Source organism: Cydia strobilella, chromosome 5, assembly GCF_947568885.1.
Source record: "Cydia strobilella chromosome 5, ilCydStro3.1, whole genome shotgun sequence".
NCBI lineage: Eukaryota > Metazoa > Arthropoda > Insecta > Lepidoptera > Tortricidae > Cydia > Cydia strobilella.
Genome location: NC_086045.1, coordinates 3,704,884 through 3,732,696, shown reverse-complemented (window position 1 = coordinate 3,732,696; position 27,813 = coordinate 3,704,884). Strand labels below are relative to the sequence as shown.

General features: G+C 38.2%; 1 protein-coding gene across 1 annotated transcript; it reads left to right on the top strand.

The window, feature by feature from the left end:
* LOC134741293 (acyl-CoA Delta-9 desaturase-like) lies at positions 1 to 27,813 on the top strand. The gene is made up of 4 exons (XM_063674026.1): positions 1 to 229; positions 15,877 to 16,007; positions 26,287 to 26,492; positions 27,309 to 27,813. The coding sequence occupies exons 1-4, from the start codon at positions 13 to 15 to the stop codon at positions 27,811 to 27,813; spliced, it is 1,059 nt and encodes a 352-aa protein (XP_063530096.1). The 5' UTR covers positions 1 to 12.

Below are 27,813 nucleotides of genomic sequence, written 5' to 3'. Positions count from 1 at the left end.
CGACTTGACAGAATGGCTCCTCAACAGACGGATGCGAATGGTGTGCTGTTCGAGCATGACGCGCAGACCGAAGACGTGGCCCCGGTGAAGACGCCGGTCAGGCAAGCCGGCGACGCCAAGTGGGTGTACCAGTGGCATATGATAATCTTTGCTATGTTGCTCTATTCTTCCGGGCCGTATGGAGGCTATCTGTTCCTGGTGTCGGCGAAATGGCAAACGAAGATATTTAGTAAGTTTTCAATATGTGTCCGTTTACAATGTTCCACACTCTATCACGCGCCACCTAAAAGGTAAAATTAAACAAATAAATAAATATTGGACAATCTTATCCCGGGACCTCCAGCTTTGTAGGCAGGGTCACTACCGACCAGGCTAGGAGGCCGATAAATGAAATTCCTATGAGATCATGATGTTTATTGCGGCCCTAAACTGACTGATTGAGTCAATAATTACTATTTTTTGCCGCACAATGTTCATGACAGAATTCCACCTAACCAACCAATATTAAAATCCATACTATTAACGAAGTCGCGGGCAACAGCTTGTAGAGTATAATGTAATTGTTATTAGCACAATCGGATTAGGACTAACCTCGAAATCGCTTCCAAAGTTATGAAATTTGGTATGTATATTAATTAAAGGTCTTTTTTTCATGTCCACACTATTTGACATTTGGGGACCTCGAGGAATCGCAGCCATCTTGGAAAATGTGTACCATCCTGGAGAAATTTGCGTTTCACTCTAAATCTACGTTCTCTGTCAAAATATGGTGTAAGGCAACATTCAAGCTTATTAAATTCTACACAAAAAAGTCCTAGATATCTTTGCGGAAAAATACATCTTGTTATAGAAAATAATTGCTGAATCCAGATTTAGCGCTTATACCCTTTCAGGGGATATATACCTCTAACTCTTGTGGCTGGTCCTATGCCTATAGCCTAGTATTAAGCTAATTTTTCATTACAAAAGACATAGAAGATGGGAAAATATACCTTTGTAATACTGAAATCCTCTTCAGTCGCACATGTCGTTTATGATTCCACTAAATATTCTGACAGTCGAAACTTGAAGCACTTAAATCCATGTTTTATTGTTTGTCACTAGTATTTAGAAATAACCAAAATAAAAAAAAGGTTCAATAACAAATTTCAGAGCACTGACAGCTTGACAGCTTGACAGAATGTCGAACTGACGTTTAGTTGCTCCTGGTACAATATGACATGCAATGACGTTTTGATACTGCATTCTGATCATAAAATTTACGTGTAAAAGATAGTTACATCTTAATTTCCGAAATATGTTTTAAACATATTTGTTATTAATAAACGTAAAACACGTCGAAATGAGCGAAGAATTCAGAAATAAATTAAAAATGTCATAAAGTAAAATAACACGTCAGAGTCGTACGTAATGGGTTTCAGAACGTTACTTCTTTTATTATTTGTTCGGGCTCCACAAACTGAACTGCAATCTATGTGTGCGTGAAATGTAGATGTCGTTGTAAATATCTCTGTCTTTTTCAAACACCGCATGCGTGAAGGGGATAGATATCGGTGGAATCGACATTTAGTGATTGTAAACGTTAATGTATAGGCCGTAAGGTTTAGTAAACACAATTGGACATATGACGTTCTCCTTGAGTCGAGCACCGTTACCTTGAGGCGAACGATCTCTTTCTCAATTCTGGTATCCTGGTACTTTTTGGATAACGTTTGTCTTAATAAGTCACCAGTCGCCGGTCGCTTGTAGCCGATCGCCAGTCGCCGGTCGCTTGTCGCTGGTCGCCGGTCGCTTGTCGCCTGTCGCCTGTCGCCAGTCTCCGGTCGCCAGTCGCCGGTCGCCAGTCTCTGGTCGCCAGTCTCCGGTCGCCAGTCGCCGATCGCCGGTCGCTGGTCGTCGGTCGCTTGTCGCCAGTATCCTATTGTTATGTCGCTAGTCGCTAGTCGCCAGTCGCCTGTCGATAATATTTGTTTGTTATGTCGCTGGTCGCTAGTCGCCGGTCGCTTGTCGTCAGTCGCTGGTCGCTTGTCGCCAGTCGCCTGTCGCAAGTCGCCTGTCGCTACTAAAAGGTATAAAAGGCCGGAGCTTTTTCTGTGTTTGTTTTTACTTAGAATTATCTTATTTTAACTTGGAATTTGTGTCTGTGTTTGGTTTTACGGGGACAATATCGTCGTAACGCTTAACCTAGACTATTGTGGAGAAACCTGATTGCAATACTCGGTACCTCATCTTTACTCCAAAAACCAGAAATGTTAATAGATAAAATAAAAATTTCGTTAGAACTTTATTTATTTTCCCCAGATAAATTAAAAGTTTGGAAGATTTAGATAAAAGAATCCTTTACCTTTTAAATACACATATTTTTGGATAATGAAGCCATATTTTTAAGTCCTTAAAAGAAGAATATATATCAACCATATCAGATTCCTAGACCAAGCATAAAAGAAACCGTCAAATAGTGGCCCTTTCTATACAGGCGACTTGCGACAGGCGACTGGCGACAAGCGACCAGCGACTGGCGACTGACGACAAGCGACCGGCAACTGGCGACTGGCGACTAGCGACCAGCGACATAACAATGGAATATTGGAGACAAGCGCCTATCGCCTGTCGCCTGTCGCTAGTCGCTACTAAAAGGTATAAAAGGCCGGAGCGGGCACGGGGGGAGGTATTCATTCTTCAACCATCGGACTAGTCGTGACTCTGGCTTTGGGCGTTATTTTCGTACTGGTAAGCGAAGTTTCTCTACTACTTTTTCTGTGTTTGTTTTTACTTAGAATTATCTTGGTAAATTTAAACTTGGAATTTGTCTGCGTTTGGTTTTACGGGGACAATATCGTCGTAACGCTGAACTTAGACTATAGTGGAGATTCTTTACTGACGTGTTGTGTGTAGTGTTATGTGCCGTGAAGTGAAGTTTTCTACACTAAGTTGTTCTGAGTGCCGTCATGTTATGCAAGGAATAAAATCGTTGCATAGCCTGGAACTTGGAATTGTGTCTTGGTTTAATTTTACGGGAAGCAATTTTCGTAATGTTAAGTAGATAATGGTGCCTAAGGGAATTTCACTTCTTTGTTTAGTTGTTTGCTTTGTGAGAAGTTTATTTTATTATTTACTTAGGTTAATGTTTTTCTATTGGGTCATTCATTGCTTGGACTGACAGTTTGTCCAACTAAACATCCAATACGCTTGGCGGTGTTAAAGGTAATGGGTGGTTAGGAGTCTTTTAGTTCCAGGCTTGAGAGGGCTTGGCATCTCTTCTTTACCAACATAAGATATGAACCATCTCCCTGGTCTCAAAGCCCAGCTGTTAGATTGAAGTGAGGGCATCACGTGCGTGCCATTCGGAGTGATCTGAACTCACTAAAGTCGGCAGTAATTGAGATCAGGTCCCCTATAAAACTCCCGTGAGACTCAAACACTTTAGATTATTTTAAACCGCGTCACTCACGTATTATTAAGTCGAATAGCTCGATGTGTTTCGGTCCAATTTACGAGGACCGTCTTCACGGAGACACGACACGTTTTCACTGGTCGAGGGCGCGGCGTGTACTGCGGCCAAATTGGACCGAAACATGTCGAGCTATTCGACTTAATAATACGTGAGTGACCCGGTTTAAAATAATCTAATATCAGGTCCCCTATTAAATATATTTATATATTTCGGTGCTCTGGCTCATGCTAGTGCTGATTGCAGGGAAGGATTCTGTCGTGACTATTATCATATACATAGTTGCGGCCGGACTTCTCATATGGTTGGTGCGGGTGTGTGCTAAGGGTGCCGATCCACTGATAGACACGAAATAGGGCGGCTTACTTCCTACTTCTTTAGCCTGCGGGCGTAGGAGGGGGAGTCAAATACATAGACCTGTAGCATTGCAAATCTCGGTTTGGTCGACCGAACTTTCCAGCTTCTAGTAGGGATACACTCGTGTATATTCCGAGGCACTAGGTCAATGGTAAGTGCGATCTGTGCTTTGGGTGTACATAGAATAGGGCCAGAGGGTAGGATTAAAATAGGGTAGAGTCATACACTATTTGTCGGTTTCTTTTATGCTTGGTCTAGGAATCTGATATGGTTGATATAATATTCTTCTTTTAAGGACTTAAAAATATGGCTTCATTATCCAGAAATATGTGTATTTAAAAGGTAAAGGATTCTTTTGTCTAAATCTTCCAAATTTTTAATTTATCTGGGGAAAATAAATAAAGTTCTAACGAAATTTTTATTGTATCTATTAACATTTCTGGTTTTTGGAGTAAAGACGAGGTACCGAGTATTGCAATCAGGTTTCTAAGGTATTTACAAAATAAATTCTTAAAATATCAAGCTGGGTTTAGGCATACAGACCGTTCTGGGATAGGAGAATGGTTTGTTTTAGGGATCCCTTGGCAGGCAAGAGCAGTCCAATGGGAAGTTGAGTGAAATAATGCTTAACTTGATATTTCTGTCTCATAAAATATAGCAAATAATCTTAGTGCTTCGTTTATACATCTAAAAGACTAGAAATTTAGTCTATACTTTCGGTTCTGGGAATTGGGAAAAGGGATTAGTATCCCTAGCTTTTGAACATAAAAATTTTTAGTAGTAGTTTTAAGTAGTTTTTAGTTTTAAGTCCTGACATTCTAACTAAACTTGACTGCGCATACCTTTAGAGCGTTTAACTTTAATTTTTTAATTTTAATTTTAATATGTGGATTTTATAATTATTAATTTTATTTTTTATCATTTATCAAATGCCCAGTTATTTTAGTTTTAATGTCTAGTCATGGATCCTTATATTATATACCTTTCTTATTGATTTTTTTAGTTTTTTTTAGTTGTTTTGACATTTTAACTAAATTTGACTGTGCATAATATATCTTAATTTCAATTTTATAGTTTTAAATTTTTTTTCTTTTTAATAATCAATTAATTTTATTATTACCCATCAATTAATTGTCAAGATCTTTTATATTTTATCATTCAATTATCAAATGCTTAGTCAATTTAATTTTAATGGATCTATCTTTTATACTTAATCTTATTTATTTTTTATTTTTATTGCAAATGTTTTGTATGTTTTAATTATGAATCAATGTTATCTGAATTAAATGATTTTATTATTATTATTATTATTATAAAAAAGAAGTAATTTTGATTGACTGATGATACTTGGCGCTTCTTTCATCAGATCATCTAGGAATGCTTAGGTTGCGAAGCGTTAGTCATAGCCCGTCTGGCTACAATGGTAGGATAGGTGACCCGAATGATATTTTGGATCGGGATAGGAGTCTTCTAAACCGCATCGAGCATGCGAAGCAGTACGTGTGGACTCACACCAGGAGGGGAGTCACTTCGCAGTTTAGGTACATTTGAATGGCGCGCCTCCCGGGCAGGCGTATGGCAATGGGCTGCCGCTCGACTCGCGCAAAATTGAAAATACATAATGCCTTCGAAACCTAAATCTAAAGATATTGTTCTGTTTTCGAATGTCTGAATAAACGGAAGAACAAGGAAGCAGAAATTAATTTTGTTTAAATTCCGGAATATATTGACCGATATATTTTCAAAGGAATAAGTACTTCTGTGGCATACCTACTTCCGTGAGAACCAGACATACTATCTCCGGATAAAAAAATTATGTTTACATAATCAACGTTTGTAATTCCTACATATTTATCTTAAAAATAATAAATCAGTAGGTATAGGTACAAAAACTTGTCAAGTGACAACCCCGTGCCGACACTCACAGCTCGGTCATAATACTGCGGCGCGCAAAGAAGATTCACGGTTCGTGCGCGGTTATAAGTTTCAATTTTGCTTGCATGCGGCGAGTAAAGGTATAATTTTATACCTAAATCTGACTTTTGTGAAGAAGTGAATTTTCTGTACGGTAGTACTATTAGTTATTCTGTGCTCACACATCGTTTAGAAGGTGATAGTATAATTATAACTTTTCCTTAAAATACTAGGGTGTAAATGGGCTTACCCCGGGAGTGCTGCTTCGTGTGTTATCCCGAAGGCTTAATAGGTGTAGCGGGACTTCACCAAAAACATTTTTAAACTCATTTTACCAACTACATTTTTAACCTCATACTAACCATCTTTGCTGCAATTATCTAAATAACGTCATATGTAGTAAACCTAACAGCATTTACGTTACACGAATAGATTTAACAAAATTGTTTCCATCTTGGGCGTTATCACTTGAGTCCCTCACTACGCTCGGGATTCTATTTTACAATGCCTCGCTACGCTCAGCATTCAATTATGGAATCATTCGCTTCGTTCAGGATTCGATGTACGCCCTCGCCATGTATATGTCATTTTGCTCTCTTGCAACACAATCTACTATTTCTACTCCTGTAATTATTAAAATATTCCTAGAATTATTTCTTAGTATCATAATAAAATATATCTTCAGTACCATAAATATTTATTCCTTAAAATCTAAGCAATAATAGTAATAGTACCAGAATCTTAACGAACTAAGCTTACCTTCCTTTCAAAATTATAAAGTATTAATTATGGGCGATATGAATATTGACTACTTAAAGACCTGTAAAACTACAAAGTAGCAGTTAAAAGTCGTACTGAATCAGTTCGGATATAGGCAGATCGTTAAAACTGCTACCAGAATAACAAACCACTCGGAGACTTGTATAGATCATGCCTACACTAATTTGACTAAGACGGACATTAAAAATATCACTTTTGCCCAATTGCGTATATCCGATCATCAGTGCATACATGTAGAAGTAAATATTCAAAAAAACTTGCAATCGAATTGTGTTGTATTGAAACGACAACTTTTTCACCACAAAATGTAAACAACTTCATGTTGTATCTCGACTTATATAACTGGGACAGAATCATGTTAACAAAAGCCTGCCCCAGTAGCAATCTTGAGAAAATTATGAATGTGCTTAACTTGCTAAAGCCTTGTTTTGACAGTAGTTTTCCTATAAAAAAACAGCCCGTAAAATCCAATATTAGTAAATGGGTAAATGACCAAGTGCGTTGTATTAGAAAAAAGGTATATCAATGTAAAGTCGACATATCGTTAAGCAATGCTGGCGATAGTTTGGCCAATAGTTTGTTGACGGAATTGCAATCGCTGGAACTGACCTATACGGATACACTAAAACGAGCTCGTAGCGAGTACATTAATAACATAATTGCAAATGACAGGGAAAATATGAGTCGTAGTGTGTGGCGTATCATTGCATCTGAAACTTGTGGGCATAAAAGAAAAACTGGTCCGTTAGATGTACTGGTGAGTCGCACACCCGGCGCCTGTGAGGCCGAACGCGCGACCACCGCCGCCTCGCGCCTTAATCGCTACTACATGCAGGCCATGAGGCCACTACAGATAATAATAATGCTCGTGCGCACTCCGCGCTTGCTTATCTAGATGGTTATCTATCCCATAATACACTGTGTTTTGTTTTGATCAGTTTACGCTTGCAGATGTAATGATGGCTCTAAAAAGCATTAAAAAAGCAATCTAGGGATGTCAACGATATGTCTACATACATTTTAGACTATTTACCTCCAATTGTGGTCTCGCTGCTACTTTGCCTATTCAATGAGTGTGTTAAAAGTGGCATTTATCCCAAACCACTAAAAGTATTCAAGGTGCAGCCCATTTATAAGGGCAAAGGTGACATGGATGCTCTCAAATCCTATAGACCCACATCCTTAATACCTATCGTGTCAAAGGTATTCGAGCGCCTGTTGAGTGGTAAACTGATGCATTACTTTACTAGCAATAGTCTTCTGAACCCGCAGCAGTACGCCTACCAGCCTGGACGGTCGAGTGCGGACGCGGCGCGAGATGTAGTGCGGCGAGTGACTGCGCATCTCGAGGCTGGGCGACATGTGGCAGCTATATTCTGCGACCTGTCGCGCGCCTTCGAAGCATTTGACCACGCACTACTTATCGCAAAGCTATCGCGGTATGGTGTCAATAGATCTTTCCTTGAATTATTAAGGTCCTTCCTGGGCGAAAGCAAACCACTTACATAAAATCATTCAACTCTAACTTTGAAGAAGTGCTGTCCCGCAGGGATCAACCATGGGAAATAACCTGTTTTTGGTCCTTGTTAATGACATCACTGCCGCCACCGAGGACGTGGAGTACGTTATGTTTGCCGACGACACGTGTGTAATAACAGCAGCCGATGATTTCACTAGCTTGGAAATAAAACTGACTCAAACAATGCAAAGGCTATCTGATTGGTTTACTGCTAATGGGATGAGTTTGAATGTCGATAAGACAAACATAGTGTACTTCCAATTAAAGAGAAATGTAAATACTCGGGTGCAGATGTTTTGAAGGATATTACGGTACCGCGTGTACACGAAGTCAAATACCTAGGTTTTGTAATCGATTCGGGACTAACGTGGGCACCTTACATAGATGCGACGTGTAAACGTCTCGCTTCTGCGTGCTTCGCGTTGTCTAGGCTAACTAACAGTCTTTCTGAGGAAAACCTAAGGAAGGCCTACTATGGTTACTTCCATTCTATACACATCTACGGTGTAGATCTATGGGGTACTGCTGCGGACCATGAGAGGCTATTTAAATTGCAAAAGCGTGCTCTCCGCATTATGACTAGGAAACCACTCGACCATCCGGCTAAAGAACTGTTAAAAAATGTAAAATCCTTACGTTACCTAGTGTGTATATAATAGAAGCATGCAAATACGTGAGACAAAATCTTGATCAGATTCCCACTCATAGTCAACTCCGGGGTAGCGTGACGCGCAAGCGTAATCAGTTGGTCGTGCCCGCGTGTCGCCTCGCGAAAACTAGGAAGTCTATGCATGTACTGGGAATCAGACTGTACAACATACTGGATGATGAAATAAAGCAAGCTTCTAGCGATACAATATTTGTCCGCAAACTGAAAGCCGTACTATTAGAAATGGCTTGCTATACCATTGACGAGTTCTTCGATAGCCACGGGTCATTGGCTCTATCGCGTACCTACTAAATTATATAGGAATATAATAAATGTTTTTGTTATTAATTGTAATAATTATGTTTTGTATTATTGTATGCTGAATTGTAGAAATGACTTGTAAATGTAAATGTTTACCAATAAATATCATATCATATCATATCATATCATATCATATCATTTCATATCATATCATATCAGTCCAAAATTTAGCTGTTACTCATTAAAGAATCTAGGGTACCGCGGTACACTTCGAGGGGTTCTAACTCTAGACTAGACGATCACATGGCCAAATTTTAGGGGTAAATTCTTAAGAGGTGTTTAGCATAAGATTAGTTATTTCGTTTTAATAGTAATATTTGGGGTAGTGACACTCTTAATAGGAAACTTGGAAGTTGGAGGAATATGAATTTCACTTTTGTCTATACATTTGTACACGTTCCCCAATCTCAACATTTTACTCGACTGCGACTTAAACAGAAAGTAGGGTTATGGGTTTAAATACTGATAATCAATACACCCTGTAGTGTAGCGAGTGTGTACTCTCTCTTCCGAAAATCGTTTTTTCCAGATCGCAAATTTTGCCATTCGCAATTTTTAGGTAGAATGGTTAGAAAACCTAACAGGAAAATAAGCTACTGGAAAACAAAACAAATGGGAAAATATGCGACTGGTTAGAAAACGTAACCCGCTACTGGAAAATAAAATTAATGGGAAAATATACGATTGGGTTAGAAATGCTTTCGTGAAAGGAAGCTATTGAGAAAAAATTAAAAGGGAAAAATTGCGATATGGAAAAAACGATTTTCGGAAGAGAGAGTACACACTCCCTACTGGAGATGACATAACGTAAACTCTTCGAACAATTTTTTTTCACCATGTTTAGCGGGGGGCGAGGTAAACACGTACAGCTCACCACTAAAAGATAAGTAACTCAACAGACACAAATTTTGCTGTTGCGATAAACGCACACTACAAAAGGATTCAACACATCAAAAATTTGACACCTACAATTTCAGGGATCCCTGTTTGCGTGTTATAAAATTGGAGCTTCGGGGACCAGTTTCAATACCATACCCAACATCAACAACATACTTTTAAGTTGGTATCGGTTTCCGGATCTAAACTATCTCTTCGACCGTTTCCCATAAAGCATAGTACTATTGATTGACTGACTGCACTAGTAAAACCAGCGAGCAATGGGGTCGTCACATCCCTATGATATTCTGTCTAATTATGAGATGTAATGTTTTCATAAATAATTTTATTGGTGTTTCATACTGTTTTGTGGAGTCGGTTTTTTTTTCTATTGAAGACGTTTAAACACATATTGTATTATGTATTTTGTTGTATTATATTTTTATTTAACGTACTTATAAGCAGTGTGCACCCTATTATATATTAAGCGGCCTTTGAAATACTTAAAATAAAAAAATAAAAAGTGTGTGCGTGTAATCTTTACGCGTGATTGAAGTAAACCTTTTTTGAAGATGACGTTTTATAATAATAATAATAATAAACCCGCGGGGGCAGCTTGTGGCGAACTGACGGTGAGTGGCGACACCGCGGACCCCTATTCCGGAGGGCCCTGTCATCTGGCCCTCGCCTCTGTGCTTGCCTTGACTGGCCGGCCAGAGTGGAGTCGCAAGAGCGGGACCTATGCTCCAGGTTGGAAGTGTAAAATGTCATAACGCCGGCGGCCTGCTGAACGGATCACCGGAATCTGGCTACCGCAGACTCACCTCTCGACAACCTCACAGCTGCTCTGAAGTGTTGCCCTATTGTCGCACTGTGCGTGCGGCCGTTGTATTTCCCACTAAATGAGTTGGCGAGTCACCACCTGTCTTACACAATTTTGAGACTTATTGTCACGGCAGGTAACCGCTAGTCTCCCCCCATAGCCCATTATCCAGTTCATCCAACATTCAAATCAATAGCCCATGACCTTAGTTCCCATCGCAGCACAAGAGTGCTGCACTGCAATAGTCTTTGCACCTGGCGGGGACCATCTCCGGATGTATCACATTGTGCTTTCGGGGATGGTATCCGCCACGTGTATCCCTTGCTTTTAGATTAAATTGTCTTAAAGGGCCTATGCGCTGTTGGCTTCGGCCCCACGTACGCCTCCCAAAGGTCCGGGACCCCATGGTCCCGTGATATGGAAAAGACATACAAATAATAATAACTCCACGGCCGATACGGTCACGGCGACTGCTTTCAACTCCGTTGCTGTCGCTGGTGTGCTCGCAAGTGGCTGACGTTTATCGCTATGTTGGCACTTTGACGTGTGTCTTATTGTGCGTGTGTCACTACCGAGCGTTACTTCCGTCAGAAAAAAATCTGAGTTACTCTCTAGTCGCAACTAAGGAAGTTTTACTTCAATAAAATAAAATAAGCCTTTATTGCTGTTTTACACAATAATAATATAAATTCCTTTGCACTATATTTCTTTTATACTACACTATTATACACTACCGCTCATAACTATTTAGGCACTCGTAATTTTTTCATACAGTTGTATACAAAATCGACTTTCAGAATTATACCGCTAAGTCGCAGTCGGGTAACAGTTTTATGTGCAGTTTACTTTTTTAATTTAACAGACATATGGAGCTTCAAAATGATGTGCAGAATATTCGTGTACTTTGCCTATTTACCAAATGGCAAGCGTAAAAAAATCCATAAATTGTTTTCCAGTACAAGTTCGTTTTATTTTGTATGAACTAGTACAGTCGCCATCAGATATATCTGAGCGGCCAAGGTGCTCACAAATATCTGAACACGCCTCTATTGTCAAGACGTTAGTGCGTGTTCAGATATTTTTGAGCGTCTCGGCCGCTCCGATATATCTGATGGCGACTGTACATAAGGGTTTCTTAAATCGTTGCATAAAGTAAACTCGAAATTTTAAAGGATGTCTTTGGCAACAATTTGAGGCTCAATATATTTACCTAAATAAAAATTCAATCCAACAACATGTAAGAGAGTCATTTGCCTGCGATCGAACAGTATGATTTTGAAAATAATTTTTGTATAGTGAAAATTGCGGGTGCCTGAATACTTTTGAGCGGTAGTGTATATCTATATTTCTTAAGTAAGTGAATCGGCAACCGGTTTTCTTCTCCTCTTTTTTACAGCTTGTCCTTCGATATAGGCGTCCTCTAATTCTTTCCATTTGGTTTTGTCCTTTGCAGTTCGTCTCCATGTTGGGCCAGCTATTTTTCTTATGTCGTAATTGTCCTCCTTCGTTTCGTTTCCAGTCCCGCGGGTACCATTCTGTTATTAATCTTGTCCACTTTTCTGTTCTTTCCCTTAACATATCCATCTCCATTTTAATCGTATGTAAATGTATGTAAAAGATTGAATGTTTGTGAATTTACCCTCTGGACACTGGAGGCTTTGGTCATTTTTTCCTTCGTACCTATATGACATTTATTTCAGTTTTTGAATTTCGTTCTATTCTTTATAATTTGTAGACTAATCTTATCTCTGCGTTTTACTCACACTACTATTAGTTGACCTAGATATGTATTCGTTCACATACTGTATTTGTCCGCCATTTACTTTAATATCTACTCTAGTTGAGTTTGTCATCACCTTTGTTTTGGAGATGTTCATTGAGAGACCTACCGCTTTCATCAGATAGCTGTTGTAACATTTGTTCTAAGTTACTTGGATCTTCAGAAAACAGGACTATATCGTCTGCGAAACGTAGGTGGGTAAGTTTATCGCCGTACATATCGATTCCATTTTTTCAATCAAAAAAACATTTGAAAATCACTCCACACTGTGTGAGTCCACAGAGAGAAACGCAAGACGAGTGTGACGTCATAATTTTAAAACTAACACGGGACTTAATCGCTTACAAACTCACGTTACGTTTCGAACGTGACGTTACGTTCGTGGTTAGGCCATAAATAAACGTAAGTTTGTAAGCGATTAAGTCCCGTGTTAGTTTTAAAATTATGAGTGAAAATCGTGTTAATTTAAGAGGCCTTATTCCTACAAACGAGCGTATTTTGCAAAATGCGTCCTTTTTCATTCAACATTACGACGTAACTATTAGTATTTATTCAATAACTGTTAACGTTCTTAAATAATCATTTCCTAAACTAGCGGCTGAAATAGTTAGTTATCATTTTCTCTTTTTAAACCTAAAATAAATGAGTTTTCCTGGGAGTATTTTTAAAAATTTGCAGTGAGAAGTGTCGTTTCGGTTGCCAATTTTGCAGTAAACAAGAATCATTTGTTACATGAATGATTACAATTCAATTCACCATCTTGTATGAGGGGCTGAAATGACTGAAAATCAAAGATTCATTTAAAAAAAATTATAAAATACCTTCCGAGTTTTCTTCATTTTTTCGGTGAAAACAGGGTCGCATTATATTTTTTTATCGCAAATTGTACTTATATTTTGCCCTCAAAATAATATTATAGCAAACTCTAACTTTATGTGAACCCATAAAAAAATAATCATAACTATAGGACCTAATTTCCCGTAAATTTAAATAATTTTAAAAGACGTATAAATCACGCTGCACGGACGCTGCGCGCTCAGTCTCCGCCGGGCGCGCTTAGGGGACGGACCTGTGTTCGATCGTCAGGCGTTTGTTTTGTTCGTAACCAGCGAGCTAGTTCCGAGAAATGGTGTATAATGCGATTAAAAAATCTTGATCCTTAGGTGATCATAGGTACATTTTATAGCACAAATATTAAATTTTTTCGTCTAGGTGATCGGGTTTGTTCAGGGTGCCTAGCCAAGATGCCAACCGTTTAGGTACCTATAGTTTACATTAAAACCAAATCTGTAGCTGGCCTCTGGATGGGTAGTAGAAACGGGTTCCGTATGTCTTTCCCTTTCCAGATGACCAAGGTGCCTAGCCAAGATGCCAACCGTTTAGGTATCTATAATATAATTTACATTAAAACCAAATCTGTAGCTGGCCTCTAAAATGGGTAGTAGAAACGCGTTCCTTATGTCTTTCGCTTTCCAGATGACCAGGGTGCCTAGCCAAAATGCCAACCGTTTAGGTACCTATAGTTTACATTAAAACCAAATCTATAGGTGGCCACTGTAATGGGTAATAGAAACGCGTTCCGTATGTGTTTCGCTTTGCAGATGACCAGGGTGCCTAGCCAAGATGCCAACTGTTTACGCTCCGTAGCGAACGAAACGCAACCGTCTCTGTCGCATTAATATGGAAGAGTGATAGAGAGAGATTACCCTATCGTTCGCTCCGGAACGAACGACTGACATCTTGGCTAGGCACCCAGGTTTAGGTACCTATAGTTTACATTAAAACCAAATCTATAGCTGGCCACTGTAATGGGTAATAGAAACGCGTTCCGTATGTGTTTCGCTTTGCAGATGACCAGGGTGCCTAGCCAAGATGCCAACCGTTTACGCTCCGTAGCGAACGAAACGCAACCGTCTCTGTCGCACTAATATGGAAGAGTGATAGAGAGAGATTACCCTATCGTTCGCTGCGGAACGAACGACTGGCATCTTGGCTAGGCACCCAGGTTTAGGTACCTATTATAGTTTACATTAAAACCAAATCTATAGCTGGCCACTGTAATGGGTAATAGAAACGCGTTCCGTATGTGTTTCGTTTTGCAGATGACCAGGGTGCCTAGCCAAGATGCCAACCGTTTACGCTCCGTAGCGAACGAATCGCATCCGTCTCTGTCGCACTAATATAGAAGAGTGATAGAGAGAGATTACCCTATCGTTCGCTACGGAACGAACGACTGGCATCTTGGCTAGGTACTCTGATTATCTGGAAAGCAAAACACATACGGAACGCGTTTCTATTAACCATTTCAGTGGCCAGCTACAGATTTGGTTTTAAGTGGTTTTAAGTTTTAACGTAAACTGTAGGTACTAAACCCGAGTGCCTAGCCAAGATTCCAGTCGTTCGTTCCGAAGCGAACAATAGCGTTATCTCTCTCTATCACTCTTCAATATTAGTGCGACAGAGACAGTTACGTTTCGTTTGCTACGGAGCGTAAACGGTTGGCATCTTGGCTAGGCACCCTGGTCATTTGGAAAGCGAAAGACATACGGATCGCGTTTCTATTACCCATTTCAGAGGCCAGCTGCAGATTTGGTTTTAATGTAAACTATTACCTAAACGGTTGGCATCTTGGCTAGGCACCCTGGTCATCTCTGGTATTTTCTTAACATAATAAACTGAAATTACTACTACTATGCATATAAAATAAAATAAAAGAGGGGCTATAACAATAAAAATAATGTTACTTGCTATTGAAATCGACAACGATCAAGATTATTCTTCTCTGCGTTCAAAACGCGTTATAGTTGCCGGCGCTCGCGTACCGCGCGTCAACGCCATCTATTGAGTATTATTTCGTGAAATCGATGAACGCTCCAGGGAATAAGGGCTCTTAAGTTTTGTTAGCATTTTTAAACATATTGATGTTGCTTCTCAACAAAAGACGGGGCATCCAGTTCGAGTTCAAAGACCCTTTTGATAAGGCAGTACGTTAGTAACATAATTATGTATATTTTAATTAATGTCATTACCGGGTGTAACGCGATTAAATTTCATTATTTATCTTTTTTCCGACGTTTCTACTAGGTTGCACTAGTTGTGGTCACGGAAGACTGACATCCCAGCAACATTCACAGAAACGGCTAGATAAATTTATTTGTCTACCCCGAACATTTATATAAACTAATGTATCGGGTAGTTTAATGTTGTTTACCAATATATCAACTGACATTTTGCTGGGACCATGGCACATCAGTCTTCCGTGACCACAACCTAGATGAAATGTCGGAAAAAAGGTCAAATAATTAAATTTAATCGCGTTAGACCCGGTAATGACATTAATTATGTGTACAAAACGCGAGAGTTTAAAGTGTTATATATGTATACTTACTCATATTTTATTCCACAGCCATCTTCTTGTATGTGACGACATTTCTTGGCATAGCAGCGGGAGCCCACAGGCTTTGGAGCCACAAAGCCTATAAAGCTAAATGGCCTCTCCAACTCATCCTTATGATCTTCCACACTAGTGCTCTCCAGGTAAGAATTATAAAAAAAACCGGACAAGTGCGAGTCGGACTCACGTTCCAAGGTTTCCGTCCGTCCATTACAGAATTTTTAACAATGTGTTTTTTATGTGAAACGTGAGTATGAAATGTCTTTAAAAACCCGTAGGGTTCGAATCAAAAACTAGTGTTTACGGGTCTAACGGGTTTATATTAGTAATAACTACAAAATGTAAAATAATATGTTTAATCTTTCTTATGGAAAATGAATAAGTGAAGTTTGACATGCAAACGCACAAAAAAAGGTACATTAACTTTTATATATATATATATATATAAGCTGCCAGCATCCGCGGAGGTGTACTTTAGCTTTCTTGCGAACATGCCCCCGGGCGTTGAAAGCTTGCCTTTCAACCCAAACTGCTCTAACCAGAAAGTAAGTACATCATAACAGCGGGCCGCCAAGTTACTGAAGGTGAAGAGGTATCTTCTCTTCTACGAGCACAACGGCGTCAAGTTGCTGAGCGTGTGTATATCACACCCAGGCTCTGGTGGAAGGTTCCAAAGCTTCTTGCATGATTTGACTGCTGCCGCAACTGCTCAATGCTGACAGACTGTGAGTGGCCAATGTAGCGTACTCCTCGAGGTCGTGAATCGATGCCGATTAAAGAGGACGGTCACCGACGGAGAGGTAGCAGCCACCTCGCAGCATCATTGAAATAAATGGCAGCAATTCTTCTGGGTGGAACGAAATTAAAGTCAGTGGGAAGTGGCAACCAAACCAGTGTTGAGGTCTGTAATGTACTGTATTTACCTCAGTATATCATACGATGTAATGTATTTCCAACGATTCGCCAACACAAACATCACGCGGTACGTCCGGCTCTGCTCACGGCATACTATCGACTGGCCCTAACTGTCAGTGACGTCACCATGACGTAAGCGCTCAAAGCGTCAATACACTACATCCCTTCCTTTGTTTATTTTTCGAGAACTAAGTTAATCATAACAATACATAATTACATACCCAACGTTCTATGAATGCGCTGGTACCATTGCCTTGGGTGGACTTCTCCAAGACTCCGAGATCTATGACTTACCCCACTTGGGACTTTTGTAATCTTCAATTTCTCTACTGTATTGTCGATAGCTCCTGTAAGTCTGATACCTGAATCCCTTTTCCTTTCCCCCTTTTTCCGTAAAGTCTAAGTGCTTATACTTAATCCCCTTGTTTTTATAATCGTCAAAACCGTTCCTAAAATGTTCGTGATATGGATAGTGGACTACATCATCGGGTAATGCCTAACAAAACAATTCGTAGCCAACTCAGTCTGTGATAATTAACTTATTTAGGTACTGAGTTTATTATCTGTATTAATTATGAAATGATTTCATGAAGCTCCAACTGCTCCAAGAGTTAGTAGTTTCCCTCTAGAAACCTCTCATCTAAGTCACTGCATGAGCTAATGAGCTTATCATTTGGGAGTGGTCTGTGTGGAAATACTATGATGCAAGGCCTTTAATTTTTCTTCGCCTAGTTGTCCAAAACAGTTCTACCAAATAAAACTGTGGCCCCAATTCTTTATATTTGATTAGCTAGACAATAAGAGCTGAACAATCATTACAGTATTAATGACATTCTTAAATTTTGGTGACAATGACGGTTCATTTTTTTTTCTATAACCCATGATGATTGAATGCTGACATGATGATCATGTTTTGGTTTATCTCTGGTCCGTTTGTTATTTATTTACATTTCCTATTGTTAAATTTAATTTTTCTACACCTTGTGTAGCTTTCTACGACCCGAAAGTGATTTAACGAATCCTATTTGAGTACTCGATAATGGCTCACTATCTTATCTCATTCTTTTGCTTATTTTCAACTTTCAATACTGTACAAGTGTACTTACAGGTTACAATGCCACTTAAGCTATAAGCTACACTGCCAACCTAAACCAAATTGTTCTTATATACAATGCATTATTATTAATACAATATACAGAACTCCAACCAACTTTGATTTGACAAGGTAGGGTTGTGGACTAAACAGTATAATTACAAAATTCAAAAGTTCATTTTTTCAAGTGGGCCTCAAGACTTGGAAGTTTTTTTATAAGAAAGGCAAGCAGGCAAGGTCACTCTTATACTTCTGTGTGAGTAAAAGAGGCCTTACAGGACTCCATTTACGCTAGCCACTTCTAGTTTTTATTCTCCTTTTTCTAACTGCATGTTTGAACTTCTGACACAATTAACAGTCTTACAGAAGCGAATGACAAATCATCCGAATAAAAGATCTAATTATGCTTACACTAATAATATGAGATATTATAACCACATTACAAGATACACAGTACCCACAGTGCAGTGTAATCACCTTGCTACTTTCATCTTTATAGTGAATACAGAACGGAGCTACGGAGCTGTATCTTTTCTTTCAGTGCTACGGATTAGCTATTTAAATTCCAAATTCTTTGTCTCTCAGAAAATCAAGAACCCATATGTGATTGTTTGTAGCACATCTCTTTCTTTTTTCTTTTTTTTTAATACATAGAATTAATAATTAATTGGCAACCATCAGTATCACTTACATCAATCTCACATTGATTCTGGTGAAATTCATGTTTACCTCTTTTATTTTGAAACGTGATTGTTTAGTTACATACGCTTTGTGCACGTACATTTTCTGTTTACTTTATTATGTGCAACATTTATACAAATTCACGAAGATAAGCTTCCTATGCAATTTGTGCTGAGTCAGTGATACAGCATGTTATACATTAAATATTGAACCAACATTAGTTTTATTTTTATTATCACTTTCAGAAGGTCAATGATAATTGCTAGCTTGTGCAATTTTCTGTGTATGTTCAAATAACATGTATACCTACATTTTAGACCAATAAAAACTTATTTTATAATATTTATTTATTGTAATCTTATATTTTATACACAAGATGCTTTATAAATCGGTTTTCAAATGTATGAGTCCCGTCCATTAACTACGAGTTATATACATAGTATCTATAGACCTGCAAATGTGTTTATGTGTGTATATATATATATATTTATATCTACAATACAACGCAACGTCCATCAATCGAGAGCAAATTCGTTAGATACTTGTGGTAATGTGAAACCAGGCAGTTGCTTATTCATTACCCATATTATGCCCATATTATATACCTATATATGATAATGACTGCACTGTTCGCTATGTTCTTTGTACATACATATAAATATATTGTACATGGTATCGTGTGGTATCGTTCACCACTAAAATGGACTTCATGTTTTCTCTAGAATTCTTTATTTTCCCGCATGTAGTCTAGTATGCGCGTGCAGACGGTTAAAACTACGAACTACATACATACATAAGCTAGCTGCATAGCTTAATTATTTAGTTTTTATTTTATATATTAGTTGGATTTATTTTTATGGCTATCTACTTAAATTTAAACATATATTCACATTTTCAACCTTTGACATACCAACTCGTAGGTAGCTAACAATATGCCTATGGAACATATCGGACGTAGGTTTACTAATAAAACATTCAATGTTTATTATTTCATAATTTCTTTTTTTTTGTATAGTAGCCGTGTGACATGTGACGTTTGGTCTGAAGTCACAATGTTATTTTAATATCACTGGTACTTATTTACAAGTATCCATTTATGTACCGTAGTTGTGTAATGAAACGTTCACAATTTAGTTTTTTGCTATACACTGTATTCAAAAGTTGACCGAAGCGTTAGCGAAGGTCTCCGTTTTAACTTGAGCCAAATGCTTTCGTTTCTCCTCTACAGGTCACAATTTTCGACCGATTATCATGAAATTTTGTGACCAGATTAAATATATTTTTTCCGATCCAGGTTTTGGTAATTTTTCAAACTGCGTAGATTGGCATTAAATAACTAGTGCCAATAGCGTCCATGGCGCTTAAGACCCTTGTGAGTTCACTATGATAATGACAATGACTCAACGAACCAAGTGTTTCACACATAGCCACTAGTAACTAATTATAGTGATTATTATGAATTTGCTAAATAATCACGACTTCAAGCAGACACCTTCATCCCTTCCTTTTCAAATGAATGCAGTGTCCATGTACAGTTCTGCGAATTTCGTTTAAATCTTCGAAGCTTATTAGCTATGTAATATAAACGTCACGAATGACCAGTAAGTGTTTTCCTGCAACCGTTTTTTTTAATATAATTATTGGATGTCGCTGACTAGCAGCCAAGTTAAAGTATTTGCAATTGATATCCACTAGATTATGGAATAAGCTTACTTAACTCATTGTTTAATTAATTTATATCTTTATATCGGCAATACTCCTTTTTTTATTACATATTACTGTATTAGGTAGCTGTTTGATTAGCTAACCTCATTTAACACTTTAAACTCTCGCGTTTTGTACACATAATTAATGTCTATACCGGGTCTAACGCGATTACATTTCATTATTTTACCTTTTTTCCGACGTTTCAACTAGGTTGCACTAGCTGTGGTCACGGAAGACTGACGTCCCAGCAAATGTCAATTAAGATTTGAGATATTGGTAAACAACACTAAACTACCCGACATTAGTTTATATAAATGTTCGGGGTAGACAAATAAATTTTACCTCACCTCATTTATTTAAAAATTTAATCAAAAGTATACTGAATAGATTGTAGACTATCCAGTTTTTTTTTATCAGTATAACTGGATGGTCATGCCAGTACCTCAAAATCAAATCTATAAATAAGCCAGATACATTTTACTTTATTTGCGTTCGCTGATAATTTATTATATCTGCACAGTTCACTTATTATTGTTTTTTTTAAATATATATATATATATATATATATATATATATATAATTTCGTTTGGATTATAACTTTACCCCGCTCTTGTGGTCTTCAAGCGATTTCTTGCGTCATATTAGAATTGGATGACCTATTACAGGGTATACCCATTTATTTTAATACAACGTGTGACCTTGCTGTCAATTGTATGACGATATAATACAACATCAATGTATTAAACAATAGGCCGTACTAAGTACGATGCCGATTTAATGAACCTGTCGATTGACACCAATTTTGCTATACACAGCATGACTATTTAGTCCTGGCTTTAAAACCTGGTGTTTTCAGTCTATATTTATATTATTTAATAAGCAGACAAAAGATATGCCTATTTGCATTGACCGATTTAGTAATCAGATTTTAATATACACGTGACAATTTAATGTCTAGGATCGGGAACCTGCTAGGGTACCTAAGCACCTATGTCAATTTAATGAACAAATCAATTCATCTGTATTAACCGATTTTGTAATCAGATTTGTTATTTCCGTGACAATTTAATGCACAGGTACGGGAACCTGCTATCTCAATTTAATGGTCAGATCAGTTTATCTGTTCTAACTGATTTTGTTGTCAGATTTGTTATTTACGTGACAATAAAATGTCCAGATACGGAAACCCGTATCTTAATTTAATGGCCAGATTAATCTATCTGTCTTAACTGATTTTGTTATCAGATTTGTTGTTCACGTGACAATTTAATGTCAGGTCTGGTAACCCGCTATGTTAATTTCATGACCAGATCAAATTATCTGTCGTGACTGATTTTGTAATCAGATTGGTTATTTAATGTCCAGGTTCGGTAACCCGCCATGTCAATTTCATGACCAGATCAAATTATCTGTCGTAACTGATATTATCGTAACTGTTATTTGTGTGACAATTTAATGTCCAGATTCGGCAATCTGCTAGCTGCAGCTGTTTTATGTCTATCTAATTACCAGATAAATTTATCTGCTATGATTTCATAAATCATGACAATTTAATGTCCAGATTCGGTAATCTGCTAGCTACAGCTGTTACATGTCAATCTAATAGCAGCGTTTTACCTTACAATAAAACGCTTAGAAGCTTAATGACCAGATAAATCTATCTGCTATGTTTTCATAAATCGGTTTCATTATGCCATCCATAATGTTACGTGTGACAATTTAATGTCCAGATTCTGTAATCTGCTGTTTCAAAATAATCAAGTCACTTGGGCTCCTGATTGGGAATCACCTTACATATTCACATTACTCGTAGCAAAGTAAATATTTTCTTCCTCTCACTACAATAATATTTAAATAAACCAACTATGTATTACATTTGCATCACACAATTGCATTCTGATGGAACTAAGTTGCAATAATAAAGCTCCAGTGTGAACATGTCAACCATGAATGTAGTGTCATTGTACCTACCTACCTACGTTTAAAAATGGAAGTCAACATGCAATTATTTGCAGTGTTGATGCCTGGCAGGCTATAAGCTTTAAACAGTGCTATTAACACTGGCTGCCTCCGAGATGTTTTTTTTATTTGTAGGTAGATCTAATTGTTGTTAGTCGCACATCCAACTTTAAAGCCTACAATTATAATTGTAACGTTCAACGCTTCAAAGATCATATTGCTAGATGGCGTTACCGAATGGAAATATTGTTTTCTTTGTTTTTTAGAAGTGAGTGTGAAAGGTGTACCACCAGTGCGTACTCTCACTTATCACTTGTTTGAAACAGTGGATTCGATTTTAAACCAATTTTTTGCACACTGACAAAACTTGATAATTAATCGAGATCGACTAACCTGTCTTCCCTTTCCTCTTTTCTTGTTTTCCTCGTCGCCACATGTAATGTACTGTATTTACCTCAGTATATCATACGATGTTATGTATTTCCAACGATTCGCCAACACAAACATCACGCGGTACGTCCGGCTCTGCTCACGGCATAATATTGACTGGCCCTAACTGTCAGTGACGTCACCATGACGTAAGCGCTCGAAGCGTCAATACAGTACAAGGTCATTGACGATAAACATTATATTACAATACCCAGCACTTAATAAATAAAATGTGGTTGACTTTACCCCCACTTCCCATAAAACTCCAATGTGAAGGACACGCAGAACTAACATTAGAAAAGAATCGAATCACTAGCTGCAGCGTTAGCTTGCGAATTACAGCTGCGCTTTGATAGATAAGTCTAAGACTCAATGTATGCACCCGTTGTATGCACAGTACAACTGAAATAATGAGTAATGCTAGCAAGTACTCGTAAATATATAACTAGTAAAGTCGCCTGCTAGCAGTAGATGTACTTAGTACGAAAACATACGAAAAATGGCTAAGATATAACACTTTCACAAGCTTTTTTATAAGAGCCAAAGTAGCTACACTAATGAGTTTACATATTTAAAAACTTAACTAGTAATAGCTGTGCTAGATGATTAGTATGTAATAAGTAAAATCATCAGAAGACATGGGTTTTCTTTTAACGTGAATAACGCCGAGTGAAACCCTTAGTGAAATACGTTTTATCATGGTTCTATCTAATTTGTTGCTGTTCGAGGAATAATGATATTGTTTAGTGCAGACCTTTGCAGGCTGCTGGAACCGCGTGAGTTGGGTTCGAGTCTCATCGTCAAGCATTTCATTACTGGCGTAAGAGGTGACATTTGTAAAACAACAATTAATACGCGAAGGGGCCGATACTTGGCCGCTGTTTGTAGGGACTGCGATCCTATACCCTATACCCTATACCATATACCCTAGTTTAGTCTCAAACAGTATCGTTTGTCCATCGCTTAATTCAATTTTATGCGACCCTAACAAGTTCCATAAAGGTTAAATTAAAAAATCGACCTCGGAAGGTTTATGAAAGTTAAGATCAGCTAAATGGATGTTAGACGGAATATTCATTCGTGATATGTCCATCCGTTGATAGAGCATCTCGTCAGATATTGAGGGCAAAACAGAACAATTTAAATAAGTCGAGTAGGTGTCATCTAACGATTTAATTGGCACCTGACACATTTTACCTACGTGAGACTTTAATTTGTTTATGCTTGTAATCGATTTATTTACTCGATTAGTATGTACATTTAACTGCTGGCACATCTTCTCAGTCATAAAACAAGACGCACTACCATTATCCAAAACTGCACTGGCTATGATCTCGCGATTGTCATATCCATATACTCGTACTTTAATTAATGCAGTGGTTAGTAGTCCGACGTTTGGTTCAGATGCATTCGATTGTGGAGTTGCTACTCGTATGCGAGCCGATAATGCAGGGACGGAGGCGGTAGCCGGCGCTTGCGACGAGGGCCGCTCGCACGAACTTGATTCCGTTTTTAGGGTTCCGTACCCAAAGGGTAAAAACGGGACCCTATTAAATTTACTAAGACTCCGCTGTCCGTCTGTCTGTCTGTCACCAGGCTGTATCTCATGAACCGTGACAGCTAGACAGTTGAAATTTTCAGAGATGATGTATTTCTATTGCCGCTATAACAACATTAACAACAAATACTAAAAAGTACGGAACCCTCGGTGCGCGAGTCCGACTCGCACTTCGCCGGTTTTTTTGTTATTTTAAAATCCTTAATCCTGAAATAAAACTATGAAAACGGATTATATCGCGTATATTGAATTTATAATTCATCCCGACGTTTCGAACTCTTTACAGCGTTCGTGGTCAACGGGTGAGTTTTATTTCATGAGTAACTATCGCGGTAACCGAAGACAATATTATCCTTAATCCTGTTTAAAATGAAAAGAGATAAAATTATCCATAATACACATAAAATTCGAGTGAATAGAATAAACGTACACGAATAACGGCAAATTAACGGTCAGAGGTTGCGTTGACAATATCACATTCTAAACAATTACAACGAACTAAATTACAAATAAATCTGACCCATATAACTACCAAATAGGTACACTTTACAATAAAATATTCACTAACCTGGAGTTCACTATAAACCCTACCTATTTATAATACCTTACGAGTGCTGGTCCTAATTATAAATCCTAACACACTCAACACTGGCGGATTCCGATGTTCTGGTGAATTTCTTCATCACAGCTTCGGCAGTCATAATATCCTCGCAGTGTTAAATTGGTATTTTACAGGTATTTCCCGTCGGTCCTTCAATAAATTTAATGCTGGTTCCTTTTTTTACACCCGGTTCGTGTGGACCATGTTTACGGGTCTAACGGGTTTATATTAAGTAATAAGTAATCTCAAATGTAAAATAATATGTTTAATCTTTCTTATGGAAAATGAATAAGTGAAGTTTGACATGCAAAAGCACAAAAAACGGTACATTAACTTTTTATATATATATAAGCTGCCAGCATCCGCGGAGGTGTACTTCAGCTTGCTTGCGAACAACTAGGTAATTAAGTCCGACTCACGCTTTACTGTACATTTCTAATAGGTTTTCCTGTTATAGGTAAAGAACTATTTTGTTTTTTTTTTCAATATTTTAGACCCATAAACGAAATAATAATATATTCATAAGAAAGTAATTTAATCTGTTCCTAGAGTATTTTAGACCCAGTAGTTTCGGAGTTAAAGGCCAAAACAAAAAATGGTAATTTTTGGCTTTTTTTTAAAAATAACTTCTAAACTATTTAATTTAAAATCACAAAAATTTTGAGATAATCACAATAAGCTCTTTTATTTGATATGTAACACGACACGATATAGTTTAAAAAACTTAATTTTTAAATATAACATTTAAAACTTTCGCGGTTTGAACACATATTAAATCACATTTAGAAACGGGTCTATCGCGAATTTATTTTGTTACCTTTATTTATCGACGTTTCGACACAGGTTTCACTGGTCGTGGTCGCGGCTAACTGACGTCCCAGCAACATGTCAAAACAGAGATTTGTGTGACTACCCCACGAAAAGTGCATTTAAAGTTTGAGGTACACATCACATTTTCAAACCACCCACTACACATAAAAGTTAATTATTGTCAATAGTCCGACACACAACACTCACAACATCCGCGCACACATCCGAAGATACTTTTATCCTATTTTATACTCCGTAGACAACCCTTCTAGCTATGCCATGTCCATCTTCTTTTTTCCCTCTATTTTTACGCTGTTCGTATCACTATTCTATGGTATAAAAAAAGGAAGAAGATTTCCTATAACTTTTCCTTCTACAATCACTGTCATATCGTATATCAAGTGCCCCGACAGGTTTCTGTGTCTGTACCTAATCGTCTTAATTAGGAATGTTGTCTCCAACCCGTTCCCAAAACCTCTTCAATCGCTCTTCGTTCTGTTTAATCTCTTGCTAGAAACCTACATCTTCCGTCAATCCCATGTCTCTCTAAAAATGCCTACGTTTGGCTTCCTAACAACACTAATCCAGAATATCTAAATAACAAGTAAAAAACCCACTTTTTATATAGGTATTGTTTTCGGACGTTTTAGCTTTTGTTTGTGTTTTTAGTACTCTGTGATAAACTGGGTGCTCGACCACCGCATGCACCACAAGTACGTGGACACGGACGCGGACCCGCACAACGCCACACGCGGCTTTTTCTTCTCCCACATCGGTTGGACGATGGTGGATAAACACCCGGAGTTCGAGCGCAAGAGCAAGGGGCTGGACCTTAGCGACGTCGAAGCTAATCCTATACTGCGCTTCCAACGAAAGTGAGTAACAAAAACTGCGATGAAGTGAACCTGATGAAGAAGACGGAATGATATCAATTTGGATGAACATTGAATAGTGAAAATGGCCAACTGACTTATACTTTACTTCATGCTCACTCAGCATGAAGTAAAGTAGCAGCAGCAGATACTAAAACCAGATCGGACTCTGTCCAGATCCATATCCTTACCCGGACTCAACCCAGATCTGGTCCGTTATTTTAATCCGAATTTGTCGTGCTGAAAAATACGAATAGGTACAGACATACAGAGAGCCGAAATAGTGTATAATAGTAATTGTGCCATTAAATCATTTCAAATTATTTAACAACCAGACACCAGACAAGCAGCTATAGACGCTGGTGTTGCTTGTAAGCAGTGCAAATTTTTTAATTTTTTAACTATTACATAACATAGTGTACAACAAACCATCACTGCTTCCATTCTGCTTTGCCACCTACGAACAAAAGTTTTAGAATGATTCTTTTCAAGTATGTATCTCTCACACGGTTGTGGTTAACGCGCTTTAACATAGTGTGAAAGTCAGAGTCCGGATACTTTTGTAAGCGTTTTATTCATAAATTTGAAAGACAACGGAGGTAGGATTGCTAAGATGAAACTGTGATTTTAAAAACACGTGTTTACATGGGCGACGCACACTTTCACAACTTGATAGCTGAGCGCTGAATATCTCAAACCCGATGCATGTGCGTGCGAAATCGGTTTGTCATGAAGTTACAGTTTTGTCCTATCAACCCCATCTCTTTTAAATCCGTGGTTACAATAAAGTCTCAGGTATTACGTATCAAATTGTTCCAGGTATTACGTAATCCTGGTCACGATTATTCGCTTCATCCTCCCCACCGTTGTCCCGGTCTACTTCTGGGACGAGACCTGGAAAAATGCCATCTTCGTACCCGTGTTGTTCCACAACGTCTGCATATTCAACGCTGTTGCATTAATCAACTCCGCTCTCCACAAATGGGGGTATAGGCCCTACGACAAAAACATGCTGGCTTCAGAAATGAATTTTCTCACTCCGATAACGCTTGGAGAAAACTACCATAACTACCATCACGCTTTTCCTTGGGATTATAAGACGTCAGAACTTTCCGGTGGCACGTTTATGTTGACTACAGCATTCATAAATTTCTTCGCGAAAATCGGCTGGGCTTATGACCTGAAGACCATCTCTGATGACGTCATTCAGAAGCGTGTTATGCGTACTGGAGATGGTTCGCACCAAATTTGGGGATGGGGCGACGTGGACCAGACTAAAGAAGAGATGGCAGCAGCTGTAAGAATATACCCTAAAGACGATTAA